Below are 22,974 nucleotides of genomic sequence, written 5' to 3'. Positions count from 1 at the left end.
TGATGGACCATCAGTGGAGCTGAAGGAGAATCCTTAGAGAAGCTAAGAGCTTGATAATGTTGGATAGCACATGTCCCTCTGTGACAGGGAGAAAAATATAAACTAGGTTTCTCAAGAGTGTATCCATTCAAGGAGAACTACTCCCACCACAGTTTAAGGTCTCTCTTCCCCCCTTCACATGTGGACCGCACCTCTGTCATCTGCCTCATTCATTTCCACCTACCTGGATGGATGGTTACTCTCTTCTTTCTCATCACTCTCCAAGTCTCTGTCTTTTGCTCCAAAAAGGAGACCAGGTCTGGCTTTGACACAATGAGACCTGTTTATTAGAAAAAAGGGATGAGTATTGTTGGTGATGCTAACTTTCAATCCACCTCTTGCTCAGTAGAGAAGAGAAAAAGACACTGTAGATTCAAGAAAATGATTTCCTGAAGGCTGTTGCCCAGCTGCCCCTTTAGAACACACAGGAGAGATGTCCAGTGTTCAGAATTGTCCTCCACAGCCAAGTACTAGACACAAGAATAAAAGGTGTAAGTTGGAGTTTAAGTTACGGGGTGTACTATTTTCAGCCACTCACTGTACAGAATTCCCACGCATCTACAGAAGTGATGATGTTACCTTGAGGAAGAGGAAATTAAAGCTGAAAGGAAGCAATTGAAGACTTTTGTCTACGTCTATAAAACACTACTTTTTCCCTTTACTGCCCAGATCCACATTCCAGTCATTCAAAGAGGAATCTTCCAAGACACAGACAGTCTTCAAAGGAAGGAAGGAAACCCTGAGTGTGGTATGGAAAATCTGGAAGGAGTGATCCTCACCCAAGAAGAGGAGGTGTCCGTAGTTCTCTAACATCACATCCCTGTAGAGTTTCCGCTGAGTGTGGTTCAGGCATGTCCACTCCTCCTGAGAGAATTCTATGGCCACATCCCTGAATGTCAGCAGTCGCTGCAATAAATACCAATTACCGAGTGGTCATAGGCAGAGTTCATTATGGCCCAAGTGATGAAGGAGGGAGTTAGTGTCATCAGCTAGACCCCAAGACCTGACCTTCAGGTGTTTACCAGCTTGTACCCTCCAACCTTGGTCCCACATTTACTAACCTCTCTTTCCACCACATCTTTTACTTGAGGCAAAACACCCCATGGGCAGAGTCTCCTGTGATGGAAATAGAAACTATCCACCAAAAGGAAAGGACTGATCTTGATGTGGGGAAAAAAGGCAGAAAGAAAGGTATATGAGGGATCCCTGGGTGGCGCAGCGGTTTGGCGCCTGCCTTTGGCCCAGGGCGCGATCCTGGAGACCCGGGATCGAATCCCACGTCGGGCTTCCGGTGCATGGAGCCTGCTTCTCCCTCTGCCTGTGTCTCTGCCTCTCTCTCTCTCTCTCTCACTGTGTGCCTATCATAAATAAATAAAAAAAATTAAAAAAAAAAAAAAAAAAGAAAGGTATATGACATTAAATGACCCTGTAAAACGCAGCCCATTGACAAATACTTGAGTCAGTTAGAGTATAAAGCTCCTGGAGGAAGTCCTCAACTTTCTCAAGGTGAATACCTTCCTAGAGGGAAAAACAACCTTAGTTTGACAGTAACGGGGCCATTGTATCCTGTTGAGTGTTTTTTAGCATATGAAAAGCCATTTGGAACTCCCTTACTCTGCACTAGCCCCAACAGCAGAATGTGTAATCAGTTGCTCCTCACAATCCCTGGGCAATTGGAGCCAGCAGGCAGCAGGCTGCTGCAGCAGCTGCAACTCTTTCTACTCATTGGTCCTACCTCATCTTTAATACAAACACGTTTTTGCACCAAAGACCTCAAGGTTCTGGACCTCAGCAACATTCCAGAACTACATCCCCCTGAGGAACAGCCTGGACCAGCCCAATTTGAGCTAAACCCCTAACTCACCCTCTACAGTTGAAACAAACAGTAACCTGTGGAGTAACCAAAAATGTCTCTTACCTCATTTATTACCAAAGTCTCTAGCAAGGAGAAGCACAAACCTCAGTTATATAACCCAAGTATGTGTAGAAGTGCTGTCTTCAGATGCATGTGGGGTTTCTGCCCAGTTCTACAGACGATGACAAGGCCCCTCTTTCTAAATATCCAGCCTAACCCTAAACAACAGAAAACCTTTCCCCCTTGCTCTGTGAGTCTCTGCTTAGGAAGTTATTCTCAGTGATCTGTGAGGCAGCAAATCAAGTTTCCTTTCTGTGACATCCACACACGGGTATAGTTTCTATCTGTAGTTCTATAATCTTTCAGGATTTTAAGACTGAAATATGTGAATTATGATTCTTGTGTGGTTGGTTTGTTTGTTTGTTTTTTTTTTTTATTTCAAAGAAGTAAATAGAAAGTAACTCTAGGGGTGCTAGGGTGGATAGGTGATTGAGCACCAGCCTTTTTCTCAGGTCCTGATCCCAGGGGGAGTCCAACATCAGGCTACCCATAGGCAGCCTGCTTCTCCCTCTCTCTATGTCTTTGCCTCTCTCTGAGGAATAAATATATAAAATAAAATTTAAAAAAAAAAAAGGCTAACTATGACACTAAGTGTGGAGTAACATTGAAACCCACCAGATGGAGGTCCACTCCCAGAAGTAAATATCTCACTACAGGAAGGTGAGAGTCTTCCCTGTCCATTGGAAGCTAATGTGATGTGGGCCTGGAGCTAAGGATCAAAAAGGTATGTTGATCAATTTTTGTTGCAAAAAGCGGTTTCTGGGCAGCCCCGGTGGCACAGCGGTTTAGCGCTGCCTGCGGCCCGGGGTGTGATCCTGGAGACCCTGGGTCGAGTCCCAGGTCAGGCTCTCTGTGTGACGCCTGCTTCTCCCTCTGCCAGTGTCTCTGCCTCTCTCTCTCTCTCTCTCTCTGTGACTATCATAAATAAATAAAAATTTTATTTAAAAATAATAAATGCATAAATAAATAAATAAATGTGATAGTTTCTGCACATCCTTCAGTAAACCTAAGATCTTTGGAAACATAAGAAGGAAAGTATGAATTTTATAGGGAGAAGTCTGGCAGAGAGGAGCAAGCCAAGGAAAGGAAGGTAACATTAGCTGTAGGAAACAAACTAGTAGCAGTGCCTAAAGAGATGGGGGAACAGAGGGCTAGCTGAGGACAAATGATGAGCCAGGGCCAGCACATTGACAAGTCCTGAAACAGGCAGAGGGACATTCCAATCCGGACTCAACTGTCTTGATGGTCACACTTTGCCTAGGGCAAAAGGCAATCTTAGCCTGACCCCTAGGAGCCTGTAAGTCTACTTTAACCTTTGAAAATTCTTTTAGAAATTTCCTTTATTTCTACACCCCCAAGGTAGGTGTTGGCAATCATCCCCCCAGCACATGACCCACAGTTATCCAGCAGAAGGGGCTCATACTCAGGTTTTATTAGATGGTATACGTGGCCTTTTCCCAACAATTGCCAGCCCCTTCAAGGTCCTGGAAACCTTGCTTCCAAAATTCCTTACAGAGTATGCTATCCTCAAACCCCTCCCAACTCCCAGGTAAATAATCAGCCACCCCTCACAGGCCCAGGTTGGGGACTCTTCCTGCCCGCAGGCCCTGTCCTTGTGCTTTAATAGAACCACCATTTAGCACAAAAGGACGTCTCAAGAATTCTTTCTTGGCTGTTGGCTCAGGACTTCACCTAACATAGGTGAAAACTTTATTAGTGAGATATAGGTGAAATATAGTTGAAAACTTCCCCAATGGGATCCCTGGGTGGCGCAGTGGTTTGGTGCCTGTCTTTGGCTCAGGGCACGATCCTGGAGACCCGGGATCGAATCCCACATCAGGCTCCCGGTGCATGGAGCCTGCTTCTCCCTCTGCTTGTGTCTCTGCCTCTCTCTCTCTCTGTGTGACTATCATAAATAAATAAAAAATAATAAAAAAAAAAAGAAAACTTCCCCAAAACTTCATCAAGAGGATTGTTGTTACTGATGTGTTTAAAATATTAATTGAGGGATCCCTGGGTGGCGCAGCGGTTTAGCGCCTGCCTTTGGCCCAGGGCGTGATCCTGGAGACCCGGGATCGAATCCCACGTCGGGCTCCAGGTGCATGGAGCCTGCTTCTCCCTCTGCCTGTGTCTCTGCCTCTCTCTCTCTCTCTCTCTCACTGTGTGCCTATCATAAATAAATAAATAAAATAAAAAATAAAAAAAATAAAAATAAAAAAATATTAATTGAATTACGAGAATACAGTGGATTTATACACATTTCGGTCACATATACTTTCACTGTCTTTTTTTTTATTGTCTTGTAATACCTAGTATGTATTTACATATTTTGAAAGATTATATGATTTATTCACGAGAGACAGAGAGGCAGAGACAGAGGCAGAGGGAGAATCTGGCTCCTCGAGGGGAGACGGCGTGGGACTCGATCCTGGGACTCCGGGACCATGGCAGAGCCGGAGACAGACGCTCAACCACTGAGCCACCCAGGCGTCCCTACCTAATATATTTTTAAGAGGAGTATCTTTAAAAAAAAAAAAAGATTTTTATTTATTTATTCATGCAACACACACAGAGGCAGAGACACAGAGGAGAAGCAGGCTCCACGCAGGGAGCCGGATGTGCAACTCCAATCCAATCTGGGACTCCAGGATCACGCCCTGGGCTGAAGGCAAACACTAAACCGCTGAGCCACCCAGGCGTCCCTAAATACACTATCTTTTTCACATTCTAAACTGTAAGTCTCCTCTTTTTAAAGAGTATTCTGAGTTATCCTGGACCTTATATATCTATAGCATTTATTGGTGCATTTTCCTACTCCTGGCCCACACAGAGCTGATAAAGCATCCAGGTGGCCACTAAAGGGCAAGTGCTTTCCTCAGGCTGCTATCCCAGGATCCCATCACCACCAGGAATGTTGGACTCAATGTCTTCTCTAGGGATCTGTCAGCAAGGGTACATTTTCAAAGCTTGCAGAACTGTAATTTAAAGTACAACTGTTGGGATGCCTGGGTGGCTCAGCGGTTGGATGTCTGCCTTCAGCTGAGGTCGTGATCCCGGGATCAAGTCCCACATCGGGCTCCCCACATGGAACCTGCTTCTCCCTCTACCTATTTCTCTGCCTTTCTCTCTGTGGCTCTCATGAAAGAATAAAAACAATCTTTATTTTATTTTAAGATTTTATTTATTTATTCATGAGAATACACAGAGAGAGAGAGCGCGAGCGAGAGAGATACGGAGACGCAGAGACACAGGCAGAGGGTGAAGCAGGCTCCATGCAGGGAGCCGGGTGTGGGGCTCGATCCCGGGTCTCCAGGATCAAGCCCTAGGCCGAAGGCAGGCGCTAAACCGCTGAGCCACCCAGGCATCCCCCAAATACAATCTTCAAAAATAAAAAATAAATACAGTTTTGGGGATCCCTGGGTGGCGCAGCGGTTTGGCGCCTGCCTTTGGCCCAGGGCGCGATCCTGGAGACCCGGGATCGAATCCCACGTCGGGCTCCCGGTGCATGGAGCCTGCTTCTCCCTCTGCCTTTGTCTCTGCCTCTCTCTCTCTCTCTGTGACTATCATGAATAAAAAAAAAAAAAAAAAAAAAATTAAATACAGTTTTGGTGGCTTATTGGAAGCCCCGTTGGAGAGAAGGGAAAGAAGGTGATGCGGGAGAAGTGTTCTAAGATCGAGCCTTGGGTATTAGATTTGAAAAGGTTTTTAACAATAAGTGAAACCACGAGGCAGAAATATCAGAGCTGGAGGAATCAACACTTGCAATCTCCAAATGCAGGGAATTTCGGGCCAAAAAGGCACTGCGGCCTCTAAGCTGGGACACAAGGCTTACCTGAGACCCCGCCATCTCTGCTCCGTCCACCTCGGCCTCTAGCGAGCTCTCTCACAAGATCTCCGTGGAGGAGTCCCAGCTGCATCAGGAGGACACACCTTTAAAGGCAGCCAAGTCTCTCCACCTATAAACTGCTCCCCTGCAGGCAGGACTTTGAAATGCACAAAAAGCCCAACTTCCTAGTCCTTTGGGCGTGGAGCTGTTGAGAAGCTGTGAACTCCCAGTTGGAAATCAGGAACTGATTTTTCCTTCTCTGCTTCCAGGGCCCTCCCCTCCCCCAGATGCTCACAGATTCAGCTACAGCCTAGGCCCCGTGTGCTGTGGCCCTAACCCTCCTGACTCGGGTAGTGGAGACCATTACCCCTCCTAAGGCGAAGCCTGCTCTCAATTCTCAGAAATTAAAAGGAAGCCTTTCTACTTAACTGTGGCCTCACTTAGAATCACCTAGAGCACTGACTTAAAACAACGCTGTTGTTTCCACCATTAATTGACAGAATCCGAGGGGGAAGAACTTTTTTTTTTTTTTTTTTTTAGATTTTATTTACTTCTTCATGAGAGACACAGAGAGGCAGAGACAGGGCAGAGGGAGAAGCAGGCTTCTCGCAGGGACCCCCATGTGGGACTCGATACTGGGACTCTGGGATCACGTCCTGAACCAAAGGCAGACAGACACCCAACTGCTGAGCCACCCAGGCGACCGGGGATGATCTATTTTGATACTCCAGGAAACATCTGGGGAGGTGACCGGCAAAGCACCGCAGCCCAGGCTGTGCGGTTACCAGATTTAAATCCACGCCTTCTTCACTGATAAGAGTTTCTCAAGATTTACATCTTCTCCCTCTTCCTGCTACACAAAGGGAGATACTCTTAGGAAAGGACCTTTCCCTTACAAATGCAAATATCTCTTCCTTAAAGAACCATTGGGTGTCACACCTTTTCCTGTGTCTTCTGTTTCTTTTTCTTTTTCAAGATTTTATTTATTTATTTGAGAGAGAGAGAGAGAGAATGGAAATCAGAGCACAAGCAGGCAGAGAGGCAGAGGGTCAGAAGCAGGCTCCTCCTTTACCAGGGAGCCCAACCCGGGACTGAATCCCAGGACCCTGCTTCTCCCTCTGCCTGTGTCTCTGCCTTTCTCTCTCTCTCTCTCTCTCTGTCTCATGAGTAAATAAATAAATAAATTCTTCTTAAAAAATAAAAACTGCCTATGATTTTTTCACCAAAAGATGGGTTTTTTTTTTTTAATATTTTATTGATTTATCACAAACACACACAGAGGCAGAGACGCAGGCCAAGAGAGAAGCAGGCAAGTCCAGGGAACAAAGAGAGGCGTGCTTGGTTTGAGGAGACAAGGCTTAAGTTGAGAAGTCTGTTACAGAATAAAAATTATTTCTGGTAAAATGGTTTGAAGGACGGTGGGTTTTCACTGGTGAGGCTGTTGCCTGGGAGGGATAAGAAAAGCATCTCTGCCTTTGGTTGCAATAGTAGGTATAAACCGCTCCCAAGGTCAAGCTTGTGTAAGGTCAAGATCTTCCCTTCCTGTTGGAACTGCCATTGACTATGAGTGATAGGGCTTAAGATCTCCCTCTGCTGAAAACCTCCCGACTCCATTTTAGTGAGGGTTCCAATTACTAACTTTCAATCAACATTTGATCAATATCTCAACATTTCCTTCACTCTCAGTATTGGGCAGCAAACATTCTCATCCTCAAATGATGATGTTAACCTTGTTTAGGATTCCATGTGATTTCATACTAAATTTTTTTTTTCTGTGTGTGCTTTATTTATGTCAACAAAATATCCTCCATTTAGTGTGGGCCAAGCCCAGACTGCTCCATGATGGACCACTTTGGCAGAAAGATGATTTTGACTGAAAAAGCAATCAAAATGGGGCAGATTCAGGAAATGTCGTTTTCACCCCCTTCACAGGACTAAAAAGAATTTAGAGAGAGAACCTATCCCAGGCTGAAAGCTATCACCATATGTAACTACATTATTATATAAACTAAGTTTGAGAAACAGGGAGGAACATAGTTAGGCCTGTTTGAGAAAAGTTCTCTATGGCCTATTGTTTTTGAGTGGCCTAGATGATATTTGTTTATCAAATATTTCCTCGTTTTCTTCTTCCCCTGTGAGTTGAATTTCTTCTTCCCTTGGAGTTCCCAGACTTCAACCTTCGTCTCAAAGACATATATCCATTACTTTGCCAGTCTTTGCAACACTCCGTTCTGTGGGGAGTATCCATATGTATGGTTTAAATTTGATTTTCCTGTTTATCTTATGCCAATTTGATTCTTAGTCAATAATGAGAACATCTTCAGATGTTCTGGTTTATGCTTTTGTATGTTTCTCCAATCAATATTTAGCTCCTATTTTATACAACCAATGTTAAGGAAGAAAAAGAAACAGAAAGGCGGTGCCCGGTATCTACATTCTCAGGGAAAATATGAAACACTTAGTACCAACTGTGAGTGTTATGAGAATTCACTAAAGTATTATGAGGATTAACTCACATGTTCCTAAGGTCCCAGCAAAATATCATGTGTGTGCACAGAGTAAAAGCTCAATATATACTGCATTAATAGAATATCTATGTTATTTTCCAGATGTAGATTTTCTCAGACTCTAGCTATGCCGAGCACTCCTGGCTACATAAGTCTAACTCACTCCCCTATGCTCTCCTGCTTAAGGATTGACTCATTGTAGCTTCTTGAGATTTCAACAGACCTCCGATGTGGGGGAAACAAGGAACCCGATGATTCTGGAAGATCAAGTTTGACCATACTAGAAAGTGGCCTTCCCTGATGCCAGCAGGTCTCCTTGAGATCATACCAAGAACGATTAAGCACTGCTTCCCCTGCATGTCAATGCTCACTACTCCTATGTTCCTTCCCCTGAAGGACTTCCTGCTTAGTCTGGTTAACAGAGTGTCTTTGGACATAAATCCACCATGGTCTCCATCTGCCAACCTCCTGAACAAAGCAAATTTTCCCTTCCAACTGTGAAAATGAGTAATGGAATGCCTCACTAAAATGGAGTTGGAAAGGAGCTTTTCTGCCCTACTACAGGTAGTCAATTGCAAACCCAGCGGGAAGAGATGGGCTTGATCTGATATGGCCTTGATCTTACTTCTAGATACTACTCCTCTATTCCAACTGAAGGAAGAGACACTTATGTTTGAAAAATACTTTCCCTCCTCGTGGGCATTTGAACAGAAATGGACTGACTTAACCGGAAGTAATCACGAACTTCAATGGCCACAACTGCCTTCTTTGATCTTTCCAAAGGAACTTACTTTTTTTTTTTTTTTTCTTTTTTTCATCATGAGAGACAGGGAGAGACAGAGAGAGACAGAGAGGCAGAGACACAGGCAGAGGGAGAAGCAGGCTCCATGCATGGAGCCCGGCATGGGACTTGATCCCGGGTCTCCAGGATCACACCCTGGGCCAAAGATGGCCCTAAACCGCTGAGGCACCCGCGATGCCCCATCCAACGGAATTTTTATCAAAGATAAGGTGGACAACCATGGTTCTAAAATTGACAAAATTAAACGGGTTTCCTATTTTAATTGGTATTTTGAAGGTTTCAAACGCTATCAGGAATGTAATATCGCCTCATGACAACCTACACTTTTTCAAATAAATAAGGTAAGCAGATAATTACAAAAATGAAAAGGGGCTTCTGGGAACTCTTCTTCCTCTCCCCTACCTTCTTTGTCAACTGCCTCTAGGAAGCCACCTCATGCTCAGCCCCTACCTCTAGTGCAATCTTCCTTTCTTCTCTTCCCTCTTAATCTCCACTCTCATTCTATCCTTTAGTTACACCTCCCTTTTCCTTTGAAGCTCCCTCTGCTACCTCCTCCCCTGAATCTATTAAAAATTTGCCTTCCTTGAGTCTTTTGAGGACCTCAGTGGACCCAATGTCTCTTATTTTCTCTGGAGGAAGGCTGAACGTTGAGCTGAAGTTCCCTAAAGTTCCCTATAGTGACCGAGGATCCCAATAGATTTGCTCAAGAATGTAACATAGTTATTCAAACTTCCCAAAGTGGTTTGTCAGATTTATATCAATTGGTCTACATGCTTGTTGGTGAGGGCCAGGTCAAACACTGGATGAAACTAGCCCAATGGGAACATCATGAACAGAATCCAAAGCAACAAAACCTGTAACTTTTGGCAAGATGCTACAAAACTTGCTAGAGGCCCCACCAATCAATTATGATGGGTTTTCCCAATCCTGTGGATTGGAACAAAATTCAGACTTGTACACAGAAGACCAGTTATTCCCTTCATGATGATTATGATCAAGTTCAATTGTCTTTAAAGAAATTTCTAGCCTTTATAAGTTGAATCTACTTGTGTAGCTTTTAACTTTCTATTTATTTTTTAATTTTTAAAAAGTTTTTATTTATATATTTGAGAGAAAGAGACAGAGAGAGAAAGAGAGCGAGCACAGGCAGGGGGAGGGGCAGAGAGAGAGAAGGACAAGCAGACTCCCTGCTGAGCAGGGAGCCCAAGGGAGGGTTCAATCCAAGGATGCTGGGATCATGACCTGAGTCAAAGTCAGATGCTTAACTGACTGAGCCCCCCAGGTGCCCCTTAACTCTATGTTTGTTAGTGGAGTGATCCAGGATCTTTCCCTTTTAATTAAAAGCATCAAGATGAAAGGGGACATCATGTCCACTTCAGATTTAATTAATTAAACAAACCAGATTGCTCACACCCTGGAGAAGTCATCTAGAGGAAAGACCACTAAAATTTTTCATTATTCAACTCCAGGAAATGAATGCCCCTAAACAAAAATGGAAGCCTTGCTTCTGCAATTCCTTCAAGAAACCAGGACATTGGGATCCCTGGGTGGCTCAGCAGTTTGGCGCCTGCCTTTGGCCCAGGGCGCGATCCTGGAGTCCAGGATCGAGTCCCACGTCGGGCTCCTGGCATGGAGCCTGCTTCTCCCTCCTCCTGTGTCTGCACCTCTCTGTCTCTCTCTATGTCTATCATCCATAAATAAATAAATCTTTAAGAAAAAGAGAAAACAAAAAGGAAACCAGGACATTGGAGAAGAACAGTATTACATATTTAAGAGCTTTAAAAAAAAAAAAAAAAAAAAAGAGCTTTAGGCACCTTCAGCTCTTTAGCCAACTTTTTCAATGTCCTCCTGATTCTCAGTGGCAGGGCTCCAAGGAACTCTAGGGGCTTTTCCCAACCCTCCCTCTCAATTGGCTTTGTGAAACTACTCTCCACGTTGCGAATAAATCTGTCTGTTCTTATTGACACCTGAGCTACACCTGTCAGTGCTCAATCCCACTGCTATCAAGCAGCCCCTGCCTCAGAATACTAAAACAGTTAAAATATTATGGCTCTGTAACAAATCTCCCTGGGTGCCTGTGTGAACCCACTTCCTGTGTCTAGACCCTTTGAGCATTAGACAGTCTTTTCTCCTTAGTTCATCTGCCCCAAATATTTATTTACCGGCCTGAGATTTCTTTAAAAAATGTCATAGTAGAATTTCTTCCTCCCAAAAGAGGAACATGATTCTAAAATCTCACAGTAGTAACCACAACTGGGAACTAGGGTAAATAAATGACACTTTAATATTTTCCTATGCTCTGTCTCTGATAGCAATTATAGTTGAGGTGAGGGGTAGCAATCACTTCTATTGGATCAACTACCATCCTCATTTTTTTTTTTTAAAGATTTATTTATTGGGATCCCTGGGTGGCGCAGCGGTTTGGCGCCTGCCTTTGGCCCAGGGCGCGATCCTGGAGACCCAGGATCGAATCCCACATCGGGCTCCCGGTGCATGGAGCCTGCTTCTCCCTCTACCTGTGTCTCTGCCTCCCTCTCTCTCTCTCTGTAACTATCATAAATAAATAAAAAAAAAAAAAAAAAAAAAAATTTAAAAAGATTTATTTATTTATGATAGACATAGAGAGAGAGAGAGGCAGAGACACAGGAGGAGGGAGAAGCAGGCTCCATGCTGGGAGCCCGATGCGGGACTCGATCCCGGGACTCCAGGATTGCGCCCTGGGCCAAAGGCAGGCGCCAAACTCCTGAGCCACCCAGGGATCCCCCCATCCTCATTTTTTAAAAAAGATTTTGTTTATTCATTAATGAGAGACGCACAAATACAGGCAGAGACATAGGCAGAGGGAGAGGCAGGCTCCCTGAGGAGTTTCTGAGGTGGGATTTGATCCCAGGACCCCCGGATCATGACCTGGGCCGAAGGCAGATGCTCAACCACTGAGCCACCTGGGTGCCCACTATCATCCTCTTTTTTTAAAAAAACTATTTATTCATGAGAGACACAGAAAGAGAGAGAGTCGGAGACATAGACAGAGGGAGAAGGAGGCTCCTCGCAGGGAGCTCAATGTGGGACTTGATCTCAGATCCTGGGATCATGCCCTGAGCCAAAAGCAGATGCTCAACCACTGAGCCACCCAGGAGTCCCCACTACCATCCTTTTTATGAGGAAAATGTTCAACCGATATTGGCCCAATCCACAGTGCCCCTCCCATCAAGATTCAAATAGATCCTCTAAAGACCTGTCTAGAATTAATCAATACCCTACACCTAAAGCAGCCCTTCAGGGCATCAAGCACATAACAGGATTACAAGGCTCAGGGCCTCCTTCTGTCCTAAGTCACTTCCTATAACATCCCTATTTTACCTGTGAGAAAACCCAAAGTCTGAGGATGGAGGTTTTCCCAGTATTTCTGAGAAACAAATAACATTGTTTTCTGTCTGCATCCGGTTGTTCCTAACCCTCATGTACTAGTGACATCCATTCCCATTGAAAGCAAATTTTTCACTGAAACTCATCTATGCAGTTCATTTCTTTCCTTTTTTTTTTTTTTTGAAGATTTTCTTTATTCATTCATGAGAGACACAGAGAGACAGAGAGAGAGGCAGAGACACAGGCAGAGGGAGAAGCAGGCATTATACGGAGAGCCTGACCTGCGACTTGATCCAGGGTCTCCAGGATCACGCCCTGGGCTGCAGGTGGCGCCAACCACTGCGCCACCGGGGCTGGCCTATGCAGTTCATTTCTAAGTATTCCAGTTGATAAGGGTAGCCAGTTTCTTTTTGCCTTCACTTCGGAGGAATGGCAATACACCTGGTCAATAATGCCTCCAGGTTACATGGTAGGTCCTTCCTGTTTGTCACAAATCTTAAAGGCTAATAAGAATGACATAAAGTTTTCTGCAAGCTCTTCTTTGTTATGATGTGTAGGTCATTTGGTTCTTTGCTCGCTTCTCAAGCTACTTTACATGCAGACATTATCTATCCCTTAAAACTTTTGCCCGAAGTAGACTTAAAGTCTACTCCCCCCCAAATACCCTACAGGTTGCTCACACTTAGCTTGGATATTTAAGGTACCTGCTCTCAGAACAGGGACTAGATTTGGATTTGGCAGACTTCAAGGCATCCTGAATTTCCCCAAACTTAAAACTAAGCAGCAACTTTGAGGATTTCTTGGACTTTGCTAGTTATTGTCAAAGTTGGATTTCAAACTTCTCTTTCAGGTCTCAGTCTGTATATGTTTACATAAAAAGAAAAGAAAAAAAAAAAAAAAAGACTAACCTAACCCTATTATTTAGAAAGGAGAGGAAGACATAGCCTTTGAGACTGTAAAATAAAATAAAATAAAATAAAATAAAATAAAATAAAATAAAATAAAAAAGTCTAAAAGAGTCCCTACCTTCAGATATCCTAATTATCAACTTTCCTTTTTCTTCTTTGCAAGGGGGAAGGAAATGACCTTGGAGTGCTCACTCAGAAACATAGGGACAAAAATATTGCCCACAGGCAATTATAGCCATCAACTGGACCATGTGGCTTGGTGATATCCCCCTGGCCTCAGAGCCATTTCTGCTACTGTCTTTTAGGTAAGACCACTGAAGAAATAGTCACACGGTCCCGTTGAACAACCTACACTGCTCCCAAACAGCAGAGAATAAACTCTTGTATCCAAGTGACAGGTCTAAAGAAAGCATCAGGGTACCTTGGTGGCTCAGATGGCTACGTGTCTGCCTTCAGACTCACGTCCTGATCCCAGGGTCCTAGGATCAAGACCCTCAACCTGCTCCCTGCTCGGTGGGGAGTCTGCTTCTCCCTCTCCATCTGCTACTCCCCCTGCTCATGTTCTGTCTTTCTCTGTTGCAAATTTATACATAAAATCTGAAAAAGAGAAGAGGAAGAAAGAGAGGAAGAAGGGAAAAACCAAACCCTGACTGGACCTGCACACCATCTGGGGATCTGAGGGTAAAGGTTTCCCTGAATTGAAGCAGACAATATCTGGAGACACAGATTTCCCTGGATGGACAGGCACATCATTTTCTCACTGGGGCTTCTTCTAACTCTATTGTGGATAGAAAGTGCCCTGGACATATACTTCCCAATGTCTTGCAGGAGGCAGAAACCTCTTTTATTTATGACCTTTTTGGAAAAAGCCTCATTATGATTCGGTGCACATTTCTGAAGGTTAATAAGGTGCAGATTTCGCCAAGTTTCTCTCTTAATGAGCTACCAACCCACTCTGGATTTTTGCTGTTGTTTTTAAAGATTTTATTTATTTATTCATGAGAGACACACAGAGAGAGAGAGGCAGAAGGATAAGCGGGTTCCCATGGGGAACTAGACGTGGGTTTCGATCCCAGGATCCCGGGATCAGGCCTGGGCCTAAAGCAGATGCTCAACCTCTGAGCCACCCAGGCATCCCATATTTTTTTTTCAAGATTTTGTTTATTTACCCATGAGAGACACAGGAAGAGAGGCAGAGACACAGGCCGAGGGAGGAGAAGCAGGCTCCATGCAAGCAGTCCCATGTGGGACTCAATCTCTGGACAGGGATCATGCCCTGGGCTAAAGGCAGGCGCTCAACCTCTGAGCCACCCAGACAGCCCTCAACTCTGGATTTGATTTGATTTGGTTAATTTTTATCTCTTTAAAGATTGCATTTATTAATTCAAGAGAGACACAGTGAGAGAGGCAGAGACGTAGGCAGAGGCAGAAGCAGGCTCCCCCCTGGGAGCCAGATGTGGGACTCGATCCCAGCACCCCGGGATCACGACCTGAGCCAAAGGCAGACGCTCAATCACTGAGCCACTCAGGTGTCCCACCAACTCTGGATTTTAATCCAAGAGCATGGTTTCTGAATTCAAAACTTTTAAGAGTATCAGGGATAACACATGTGGTTCTAAACAGCTTTTCTGAGATAACACTACTCTTTTAAATTATCTTTGAAGTTTTGCTATTCCTACCAAAGAGTTCATTTATTCATGGTTCGTGTTTATACATGGTTTTATGTTCACAAATATGCTATGTTATGTCATTCAGTGCCCTCATATAGTATTACACCAGTTTACCTCACAGCCGTTGTAAGAGGTGACTTCCAGGTGGCATGGAGAGAAACAATTCTTTCCGAAGTCCAGATAAGTACCAACAAATATTTTCAGTTGGCTACTATCAGAGCCAGGGGCCTGGTTTAGAACAAATACACAGTTGAATTGTCATTTACTTTTGATTTGTACTTGTTGTCTATCAATCTTTCGCAGAAAATATTTGTCCAATGAGGGGATGCTGGCTCAACACTCACAATCTTGAGAAGATACAAAATCAGATACGAAGTACCTGAGAGTTTTTCCCTTGTAACCCCCCCTGTCACTCAAATGTGCCTTACGTTCTTTCCAACTCCTATGTACTTTCCCTCTGACATGAGACATGACAACCAGGAAAGGTCCCTCCTGGCACTGAGAGACAAAACCACTAAAGATAAAGAACCTGACTGAAAGCATCAGTGATGCTTTTAAGGAAAGATCCTGATTAAAAAGGGAATGTTGGGGGGATCCCTGTGTGGCTCAGCGTTTTAGCACCTGCCTTCAGTCCAGGGTGTGATCCTGGAGTCCTGGGATCGAGTGCCGCATCGGGCTCCCTGCATGGGGCCTGCTTCTCCATCTGCTTGGGTCTCTGTCTCTCTGTCTCTGTCTCTCGTTCTCTCTCTCTGTCATGAATAAATAAATAAAATCTTAAAAAAAAAAAGGGAAATGTCAAACTTGGTAATGAGAAACCTCATTAAAATGGAGCTGGGAGGTTTTGGCAGCATGAGCTCTGATCCTCCCACTTGAAGTTAATTGTAGACTCATCAGTAAGAGATGGACTTGAAACTCCTGACTGGATCAGTCAGTGGAGAATGTGACTCTTGATCTTGCGGGTGTAAGTTTGAGGTCCATGTTGGGTGTAGAGTTTACTTAAAATAAAAAGTTGAGAAAAAAAGACATAGATTTGGGTTTACATGGGCTAAACCTTGGATCTGGATATTGCTCTTCGACCCCAGCCCAAAGGAGCCCCTTTTCTCATCATCCTGGGCAAGAGATCCAGCAATGAGAAGCAATCACATTGTAAATTCCCAGGTTACTTCAAAGGACTTTAAGTTCATCACAACCTTCCCTACATACTCTTTCTATTATTTTATTTTATTTTATTTTATTTTATTTTATTTTATTTTATTTATTTTTTTTTTTTTAAAGATTTTATTTATTCATGATAGTCACACAGAGAGAGACAGAGAGGCAGAGGCACAGGCAGAGAGAGAAGCAGGCTCCATGCACCGGGAGCCCGACGTGGGATTCGATCCCGGGTCTCCAGGATCGCGCCCTGGGCCAAAGGCAGGCGCCAAACCGCTGCGCCACCCAGGGATCCCCTATTATTTTATTTTTAAAAAATTGTACCTCACCGTGCCTGGATGGCTCCGTAGGTTGAGTAGTCTGCCTTTGGCTCTGGTCATGACCTCAGGGTCCAGGGATTGGGTTCCCTGCTCGGCAGGGAGTCTGCTTCTTCCTCTCCCTCTGTCTCTTACTCTATCTCAAATAAATAAATAAATTTAAAAATTTTGTGCCTCTTCTTTTTCTTATAGGCATGCCTATGATTTTGCAGCTGCTTTTTGTCCCAGCTCAGGATATTTTCCTTTGCTTTTGAATAAACTCGTCTTTTGGTTGTAAAATAAGTGGCAGTGTCTATTTTTAAGGTCACCAATACCAACAACAGTCTCTCAAGTGTTGGCTTTTAACTATGGAGCAGCTGAACTTGGGTTTGAATAACAAGACATCAGAGCCTTCTCAAGCGTTCTGTAAACTTCAAAGTCTCAGCAAAGAATGTAATGCTTCAGGACTGTGATTCCTGGTCTTCACTGGAAACCAAGGCCACTTGTGTTACGACAAGATGGTGGGTATATGTGGCTCAGGTGTGCTGTGTCTGTTTTCTCTAGCTTAGTACTACTGATTCTGGATTTATGTGGTGCAACATCAGGACTAGCACAGCACTTTTATGATGCCAATTCATGGGCTCCAGTCCAAACCCACAGCACCACAATGTCTTAGGGAGGATGAGAGAACATGTAAACTTTTAGTCACATTAGAGCTAGAGAAGCCTTAGTTAAGCGGTTCTGGGCCCAGGTTTTCCATTAGAAGAGCACGTGGAGTTTCAGGTATGATCATCACTGCTGCTCTCCCCCAAGATTCTGTCAAAGAGTCTTGGTGGGAACAACAGTGTTCTTTTAATTAAGTGCTCCAGGTGATTTTAAGTGAGGCCAGGGTGAAGCATGAGGGCTCTTCAGTAACTTATTAGAGTTGGGTGCTGGCTTAGGTCCAAGGGGAGTTAACAGTGTCTCCTCTACATAAGTCTGGAAGGGTCATGGCATATGGGTGCTATTTGGGGTTTGAATTTTTAAAAAAGATTTATTTATTCATTTATTTATTTATTTATTTATTCATTCATTCATTTATTTATTTATTTATTTATTTATTTATTTATTTATTTGAGAGAGATAGAAAGAAGGCCTGCATGTGCCCTGGAGTAAGGGGAGAGGCAGACAGAGGGAGAGAGAGAATCTCAAGCAGACTCCGTGCTGAATGCAAAGCCCAATGCAGGGCTTGATACCACAACCCCTGAAAACATGACCTGAACGGAAACCAAGAGTTAGATGCTTAACCTACTAAGCTACCCAGGCACCCTAGGCCTTGAAGTTTGTATGAATCCACTGTTTTCTTTTACTTGGTTCCTATTCTGATTTCCTTTGGGGTGCCCACAAGAACATAGGCATGATAATGTATCCTCCAGTGTGCCTCTGATACATATTTGCTTTATTACAGGTGATATTAACTTTTCTTACTTGGCTTGGAGCACTGCCACATTCCTCCTGTATAATATGAATATTCTCTTAGTCATTCATAAGGATTGGTTGGATTTACAGAAAGATGTGCAGAAGCCTTCACACTCAAATTGGAAACTTTTCTTTTGAGTTTCTCTTTGCATGTAGTTTCCACTGGAAAATGAAAGTGCTCTCTTCTGTGTAGTTGAGATACTCACTTTTGGGAGTGGCGGTTCTCAGTGAGGTCCCCAACTTCTAAGTTTTCTTTGTATTTCACACTCATGTTAGAGACACATATTTTACTTTTTTGAATTTTTAGAAAAAGAAAACATGAATCACAGAGTTAACATGCTGGAGTGTCTTAAAATCCTAAGATATGGGCAGCCCAGGTGGTTCAGCGGCTTAGCACCTGCCTTTGGCCCAGAGCGTGAACCTAGAGACCGGGCATCAAGTCCCACGTCACGCTCCCTGCATGGAGCCTGCGTCCCCCTCTTCCTGTGTCTCTGCCTCTCTCTCTCTCTCTCTCTCTGTGCCTCTCATGAATCAATCAATCAATCAATCTTTGAAAAGAATCCTAAGATATAACACAAATGATGATAGAAACAAAAAAAATTCAATGAAATAAAAGACTCAGAAATATTAGCTATTTTCTTTATAGCATTCTGAATATATGTTCAGAGTGTGAATAAATGACAGAGACATAATCATCCACAAATAGATTTATAAATTTTGTGCCATTGAGAATAGGTCTTAAGTCATCAAGACAATAGTCTACTCTATCAATTTTAATGTGTGTACTATTTTGAAAAGTTAACTGTGTGCGGCACCTGGTGGCTCAGTTGGTTAAGCATCCAACTTTTGATTTCAGCTCAGATTGTGATCTCAGAGGTATGGGATAGAGCCTCATATTGGGCTCTGTGCTCATGGAGTCTGCATGTCCCTCTCCCTCTGCTCCTCCCCCTGTGCTTTCTACTTCCAAAATAAATAAATAAAATCTTAAAATAAATAAATAAAAGTTTATGTGTGTGCATAAAATTAAAAGGTAGATCAGTTTTCTGTGGATATCTTCTTGTTTTCATCACTGTTCTGAGGTTTGAAAACTGTCATGAACATAATTTTACAGCAGTCTCTATCTTGATTGGATCTCTGGTAGATAAATTCTAGGTCAGAGATCCTAGGTTAAAATCTGTTTTTTTACATTTACTGGATGTGTGATGAAATAGTCTCAAAAGAGGAGGAGAGGTAGTTGGGTGGCTCAGTCGGTTAAGCATCTAACTTGGGCTCAGGTCATGATCTCAGGGTCCTGAGATCAAGCTCCGCATCAAGCTTCGTGCTCAGTGGGGAGCCTGCTTCTCCCTCTGCCTCTGCCTGCTGCTCCCCTTGCTGTGCTCTCTCTCTCTGTCAAATAAATACATTAAAAAATTTTTTTTTCAAAAGAGGACAAATATGTTTGATCTCCTAGAGTATTTGTGTGTGTGTGTTTGTGTGTCTGTGTGTGTGTGTGTTGATCTATGGAACTTGGAGAATCTAGTAATTAGTAATGCTCAGAAAGTATTGTTGTTGCCTTTCTCACTTTAACCTGTAAAACCTATAATTGTAATAAAACCCATTCATTTCATGTTCTGGGATAAATCTTTCCTTGGAATTCTACCTCTTTGTCATTTAAAAGTGTATTCCTTTATGTATAGGCTAATTTCTTGTTAGAAATGTAGACTCAGTGCCCTTCCTAACTCCTGAATCGGAGCCTGCACTTTTTTTTAAAGATTTATTTATTTATTTATGATAGACATAGAGAGAGAGGGGGGCAGAGACACAGGAGGAGGGAGAAGCAGGGTCCATGCAGGGAGCCTGATGTGGGACTCGATCCCGGGACTCCAGGATCACGCCCTGGGCCAAAGGCAGGCACTAAACCTCTGAGCCACCCAGGGATCCTAGAGCCTGCATTTTAACAAGAACTCCAAATCACTGTTCTGAAATTCTAATTCACATTAGAATATGAAGGTGAAAAAAAAAAAAAAAGAATATGAAGGTGCATTTCTAACCCACACAACCATTCCAGGTAACAAATATACACAACTTATGTAGTATGATATGAATTCAGTCCTTAAACATGGATGTATCCTGTTGACACCTTCAGTTTACAATTTATTTTGGAGAAACACACAGTATTGATAGTGGTTCTATAGACCAGATGCCATCTTGTTGCCTCAAAGGTAAAGAATATATGAGTATATGACATCAAGAGTCACATGCTCTACTGACTGAGCCAGCCAGGCACCCATCTCTTGCAGGTTTTTAAAATACACTTACTGGACACTTTTGCTCCCAATTTTTGTTTTACTATTTGCATACTTACTGTCAGTTTGAATTTTTATTTAGGTCATGCGTAGGTAACTATAGGATATCAGGAAAACTATTGATCTTCTCTTTTTCCTTTATGAGCATTGTCATGATGTTTATTTTGAATTCTTTGTCAGGTGATGACTAGTTATATATACATTTATGGTCAGTTTTGGAGTTTTATCTTGTTCTTTCAACTGGAACATGTTTTTCTGTTTTTTTTTGTATGCCTTTAGGGTGTTGCACTGTTTTGAGAATTTATTTTTTTAAGATTTATTTATTTTATTAAAAATATTTTGTACGTATTTGTGTATTTATTTTAAAAACCCATCTATTTACTTGAGAGAGAGTGAGCATGGGGAGAAGGACAAAGGCAAGGGAGAGAGAGAAACCTCAGCAGACTCCCTGCTGAGCACAGAGCTTGATGGGAGCTTGATCTCACACCCCTCAGATTATGACTTGAGCCAAAATCAGATTCCAACACTTCCAACTGAGCCACCCAAAGAGAGAGAGAGAGGAGCAGGGATAGAGGCAGGGTAGGGGCAAAGCGAGAGGGAGAGAATATCAAGCAGACTCCTCACTGAGCATGGAGCCTGACGTGGGGGCTGAGTCCCATGAGCCCCAGATCATGACCAGAGTGAAACCAGGAGTGGGTTGCCCAACCAACTGAGCCACCCAGATGTCCCATATTTGGGAATATAAAAACCAGCCCCAGGTCCCAGGCTTTCTGAATTTGCTTTGTATAGAAGAAGACAAAGTCAGTTGTGCTAGTAAATTCTGAATCCTATTCAACATATTCTGAGGACGTATAAAGTCTGAGATTTTGTAATTTCCCAATTAAGGAAATGTTTGTTGGTTCCTATTTAGAATATGTTACATTTCTCTCCCTGATGTTTGATTTTAGCTCTGCCATCTCTCTGGTGTTTGCAGAAATACTTAATATGCTGCCATTCCTTCTGCCCTTGCTGTCATGTGTGACAGAATCAAGTCCCCTCAGGCAGCTGCAATGAAGTAGATCACGGCCCACACAGGTCACTCATGTCTTCTTTCCTGAGCAGAGTTGAGAGTTTTCTCACAATCTTGCCATGCAGTGCCAGGTGAGTGGTGAGCAAGCATAAAAACCTTTTTGTCCCTCTTTCATATGGTTCTTCTTCATTTTGTGTTTCCTTGGGGGTACTGTGTTCTCCCAGCTGGATTCTGGAGCACTCCAAAAGGCAGTCTCATCAGTTTGTTTCTCCATGGAGGAGCAAAGTCTTGGTGCTTTTATTCCTCTAATCTGCTCATGTCCTGTGATGGGCATCAATTTTTTACATTAGCACCTTATAGTATATGCACATAAGTATAGTAAGCGGAATAATCTAATCTCTTTCAGTTATGCCTTTTCATCACACTTTGTGCTATGGACAAAGACAGACAAAGATTCTTTCCATGGGGTGGGTTATATTGGGACGATATGGAAACTGTGGCCATGAGAATTGAGTTAGTGAAAGACTGGGAAGATGAGGGGGGAGTGGGAAGAGCAGAAGGAATATTATGATGGATAGAACGAAACTGGAGTACTTACCCATAATGAAATCCTTACTGCCAGGAGAGATCAAGGATCTAAAACATTTGGGGGAAAAATCTTACTTTATGACAGCTATGTTTGCAGAACAATGTCTTTATGAATGCCAGGACCCAAACCACGTTTTAAACATACGTATGCTCCAAAACAAAATTTGGTAAACCTGGAAAGTCACATACTCAATGCTGAAAACAATCGTTCAAATAATTTCAAAAATAGAATTGGATTAATTATTCAAATATTTCTGATTACTAGAAATTTACAAATGGAGATAAAATCTCTCCTTCTTTTTTTTAGGATTTCATTCATTTATTCATGAGAGACAAAGACAGAGGCAGAGACATAGGCAGAGAGAGAAGCAGGCTCCATGCAGGGAGCCTGACGTGGGACTCGATCACGGGACTCTAGGATCATGCCCTGGGTGTAAGGCAGGCGCTCCACAGCTGAGGCACCCAGGCGTCCCTGAAGATAAAATTTCTAAATATCAATTCGAGAAGTCCTGTTTTGAGGGTTTATTAATTGTCCTTTCACCCACAAATGATTCCTCTTTGTTCCAAAGTCTCCAACTTTGATATTCATGGGAAGGTCTTTTTTATTTTTTTAAATTTTATTTATTTATGATAGTCACACACAGAGAGAGAGAGAGAGAGGCAGCGACACAGGCTGAGGGAGAAGCAGGCTCCATGCACCGGGAGCCCGATGTGGGATTCCATCCCGGGTCTCCAGGATCACGACCTGGGTCAAAAGCAGGCACCAAACCGCTGGGCCACCCAAGGATCCCTCATTGGAAGGTCTTGATCCACCAATCCCTATTCAGTAGTATCACATACTAGGTAATTTGGAGCCAGTGTTCATGCATTGTGAACTTAGGAAGATCTTTAGTGAGGACTCTAACTTCAACAATTACCAAGATATTTACCATGGGGATGGCATTTAGCAATGCAATGAATCTGGTGAAAATATTAACCATCAGGTCAAATCCTAATAAATAGCAGAGAATTCAGTTTCTACAGAAACTGGAGAAGTTTTCTATCAAAGCTCAAACTTTATTAAATATCATTGATTCTCTCCCAAAGAGAACACTTACAAATGTAGCAAATGTGGCAAAGTTTTGTTTTGTTTTTTTTTCTGTTTTTTTGTAAA

General features: G+C 43.1%; 4 protein-coding genes across 29 annotated transcripts in view; 1 reads left to right on the top strand and 3 right to left on the bottom strand.

The window, feature by feature from the left end:
* LOC112643367 (zinc finger protein 420-like) overlaps nt 1–22,974 on the top strand; it is a 642,213-nt gene that overhangs the window by 384,662 nt on the left and 234,577 nt on the right. The gene's annotated exons all lie outside the window — the stretch shown is intronic.
* Nucleotides 1–22,974, bottom strand: part of LOC112643408 (zinc finger protein 736-like) — a 255,589-nt gene that overhangs the window by 175,197 nt on the left and 57,418 nt on the right. The gene's annotated exons all lie outside the window — the stretch shown is intronic.
* Nucleotides 1–22,974, bottom strand: part of LOC112643415 (KRAB domain-containing protein 5-like) — a 66,022-nt gene that overhangs the window by 9,696 nt on the left and 33,352 nt on the right. The window contains exons 2-4 of one of the 2 annotated variants that reach the window (XM_049108437.1): nt 5,787–5,865; nt 819–945; nt 224–319 (exon numbers count right to left, since the gene is read on the bottom strand). In XM_049108437.1, coding sequence (XP_048964394.1) covers nt 224–319; nt 819–945; nt 5,787–5,801 — 238 coding nt within the window. In that variant the 5' untranslated portion in view covers nt 5,802–5,865. Of the gene's footprint in view, nt 1–209; nt 320–818; nt 946–5,786; nt 5,866–22,974 lie in introns of those variants that run through there. The other variant, XM_049108438.1, reaches the window with a different exon arrangement.
* The window catches only part of LOC112643370 (zinc finger protein 91-like), a 74,944-nt gene that overhangs the window by 19,550 nt on the left and 32,420 nt on the right, over nt 1–22,974 (bottom strand).

Source organism: Canis lupus, chromosome 1, assembly GCF_003254725.2.
Source record: "Canis lupus dingo isolate Sandy chromosome 1, ASM325472v2, whole genome shotgun sequence".
In the NCBI taxonomy this organism is placed as follows: Eukaryota; Metazoa; Chordata; class Mammalia; order Carnivora; family Canidae; genus Canis; species Canis lupus.
This window is presented reverse-complemented; position numbering and strand designations above follow the sequence as displayed.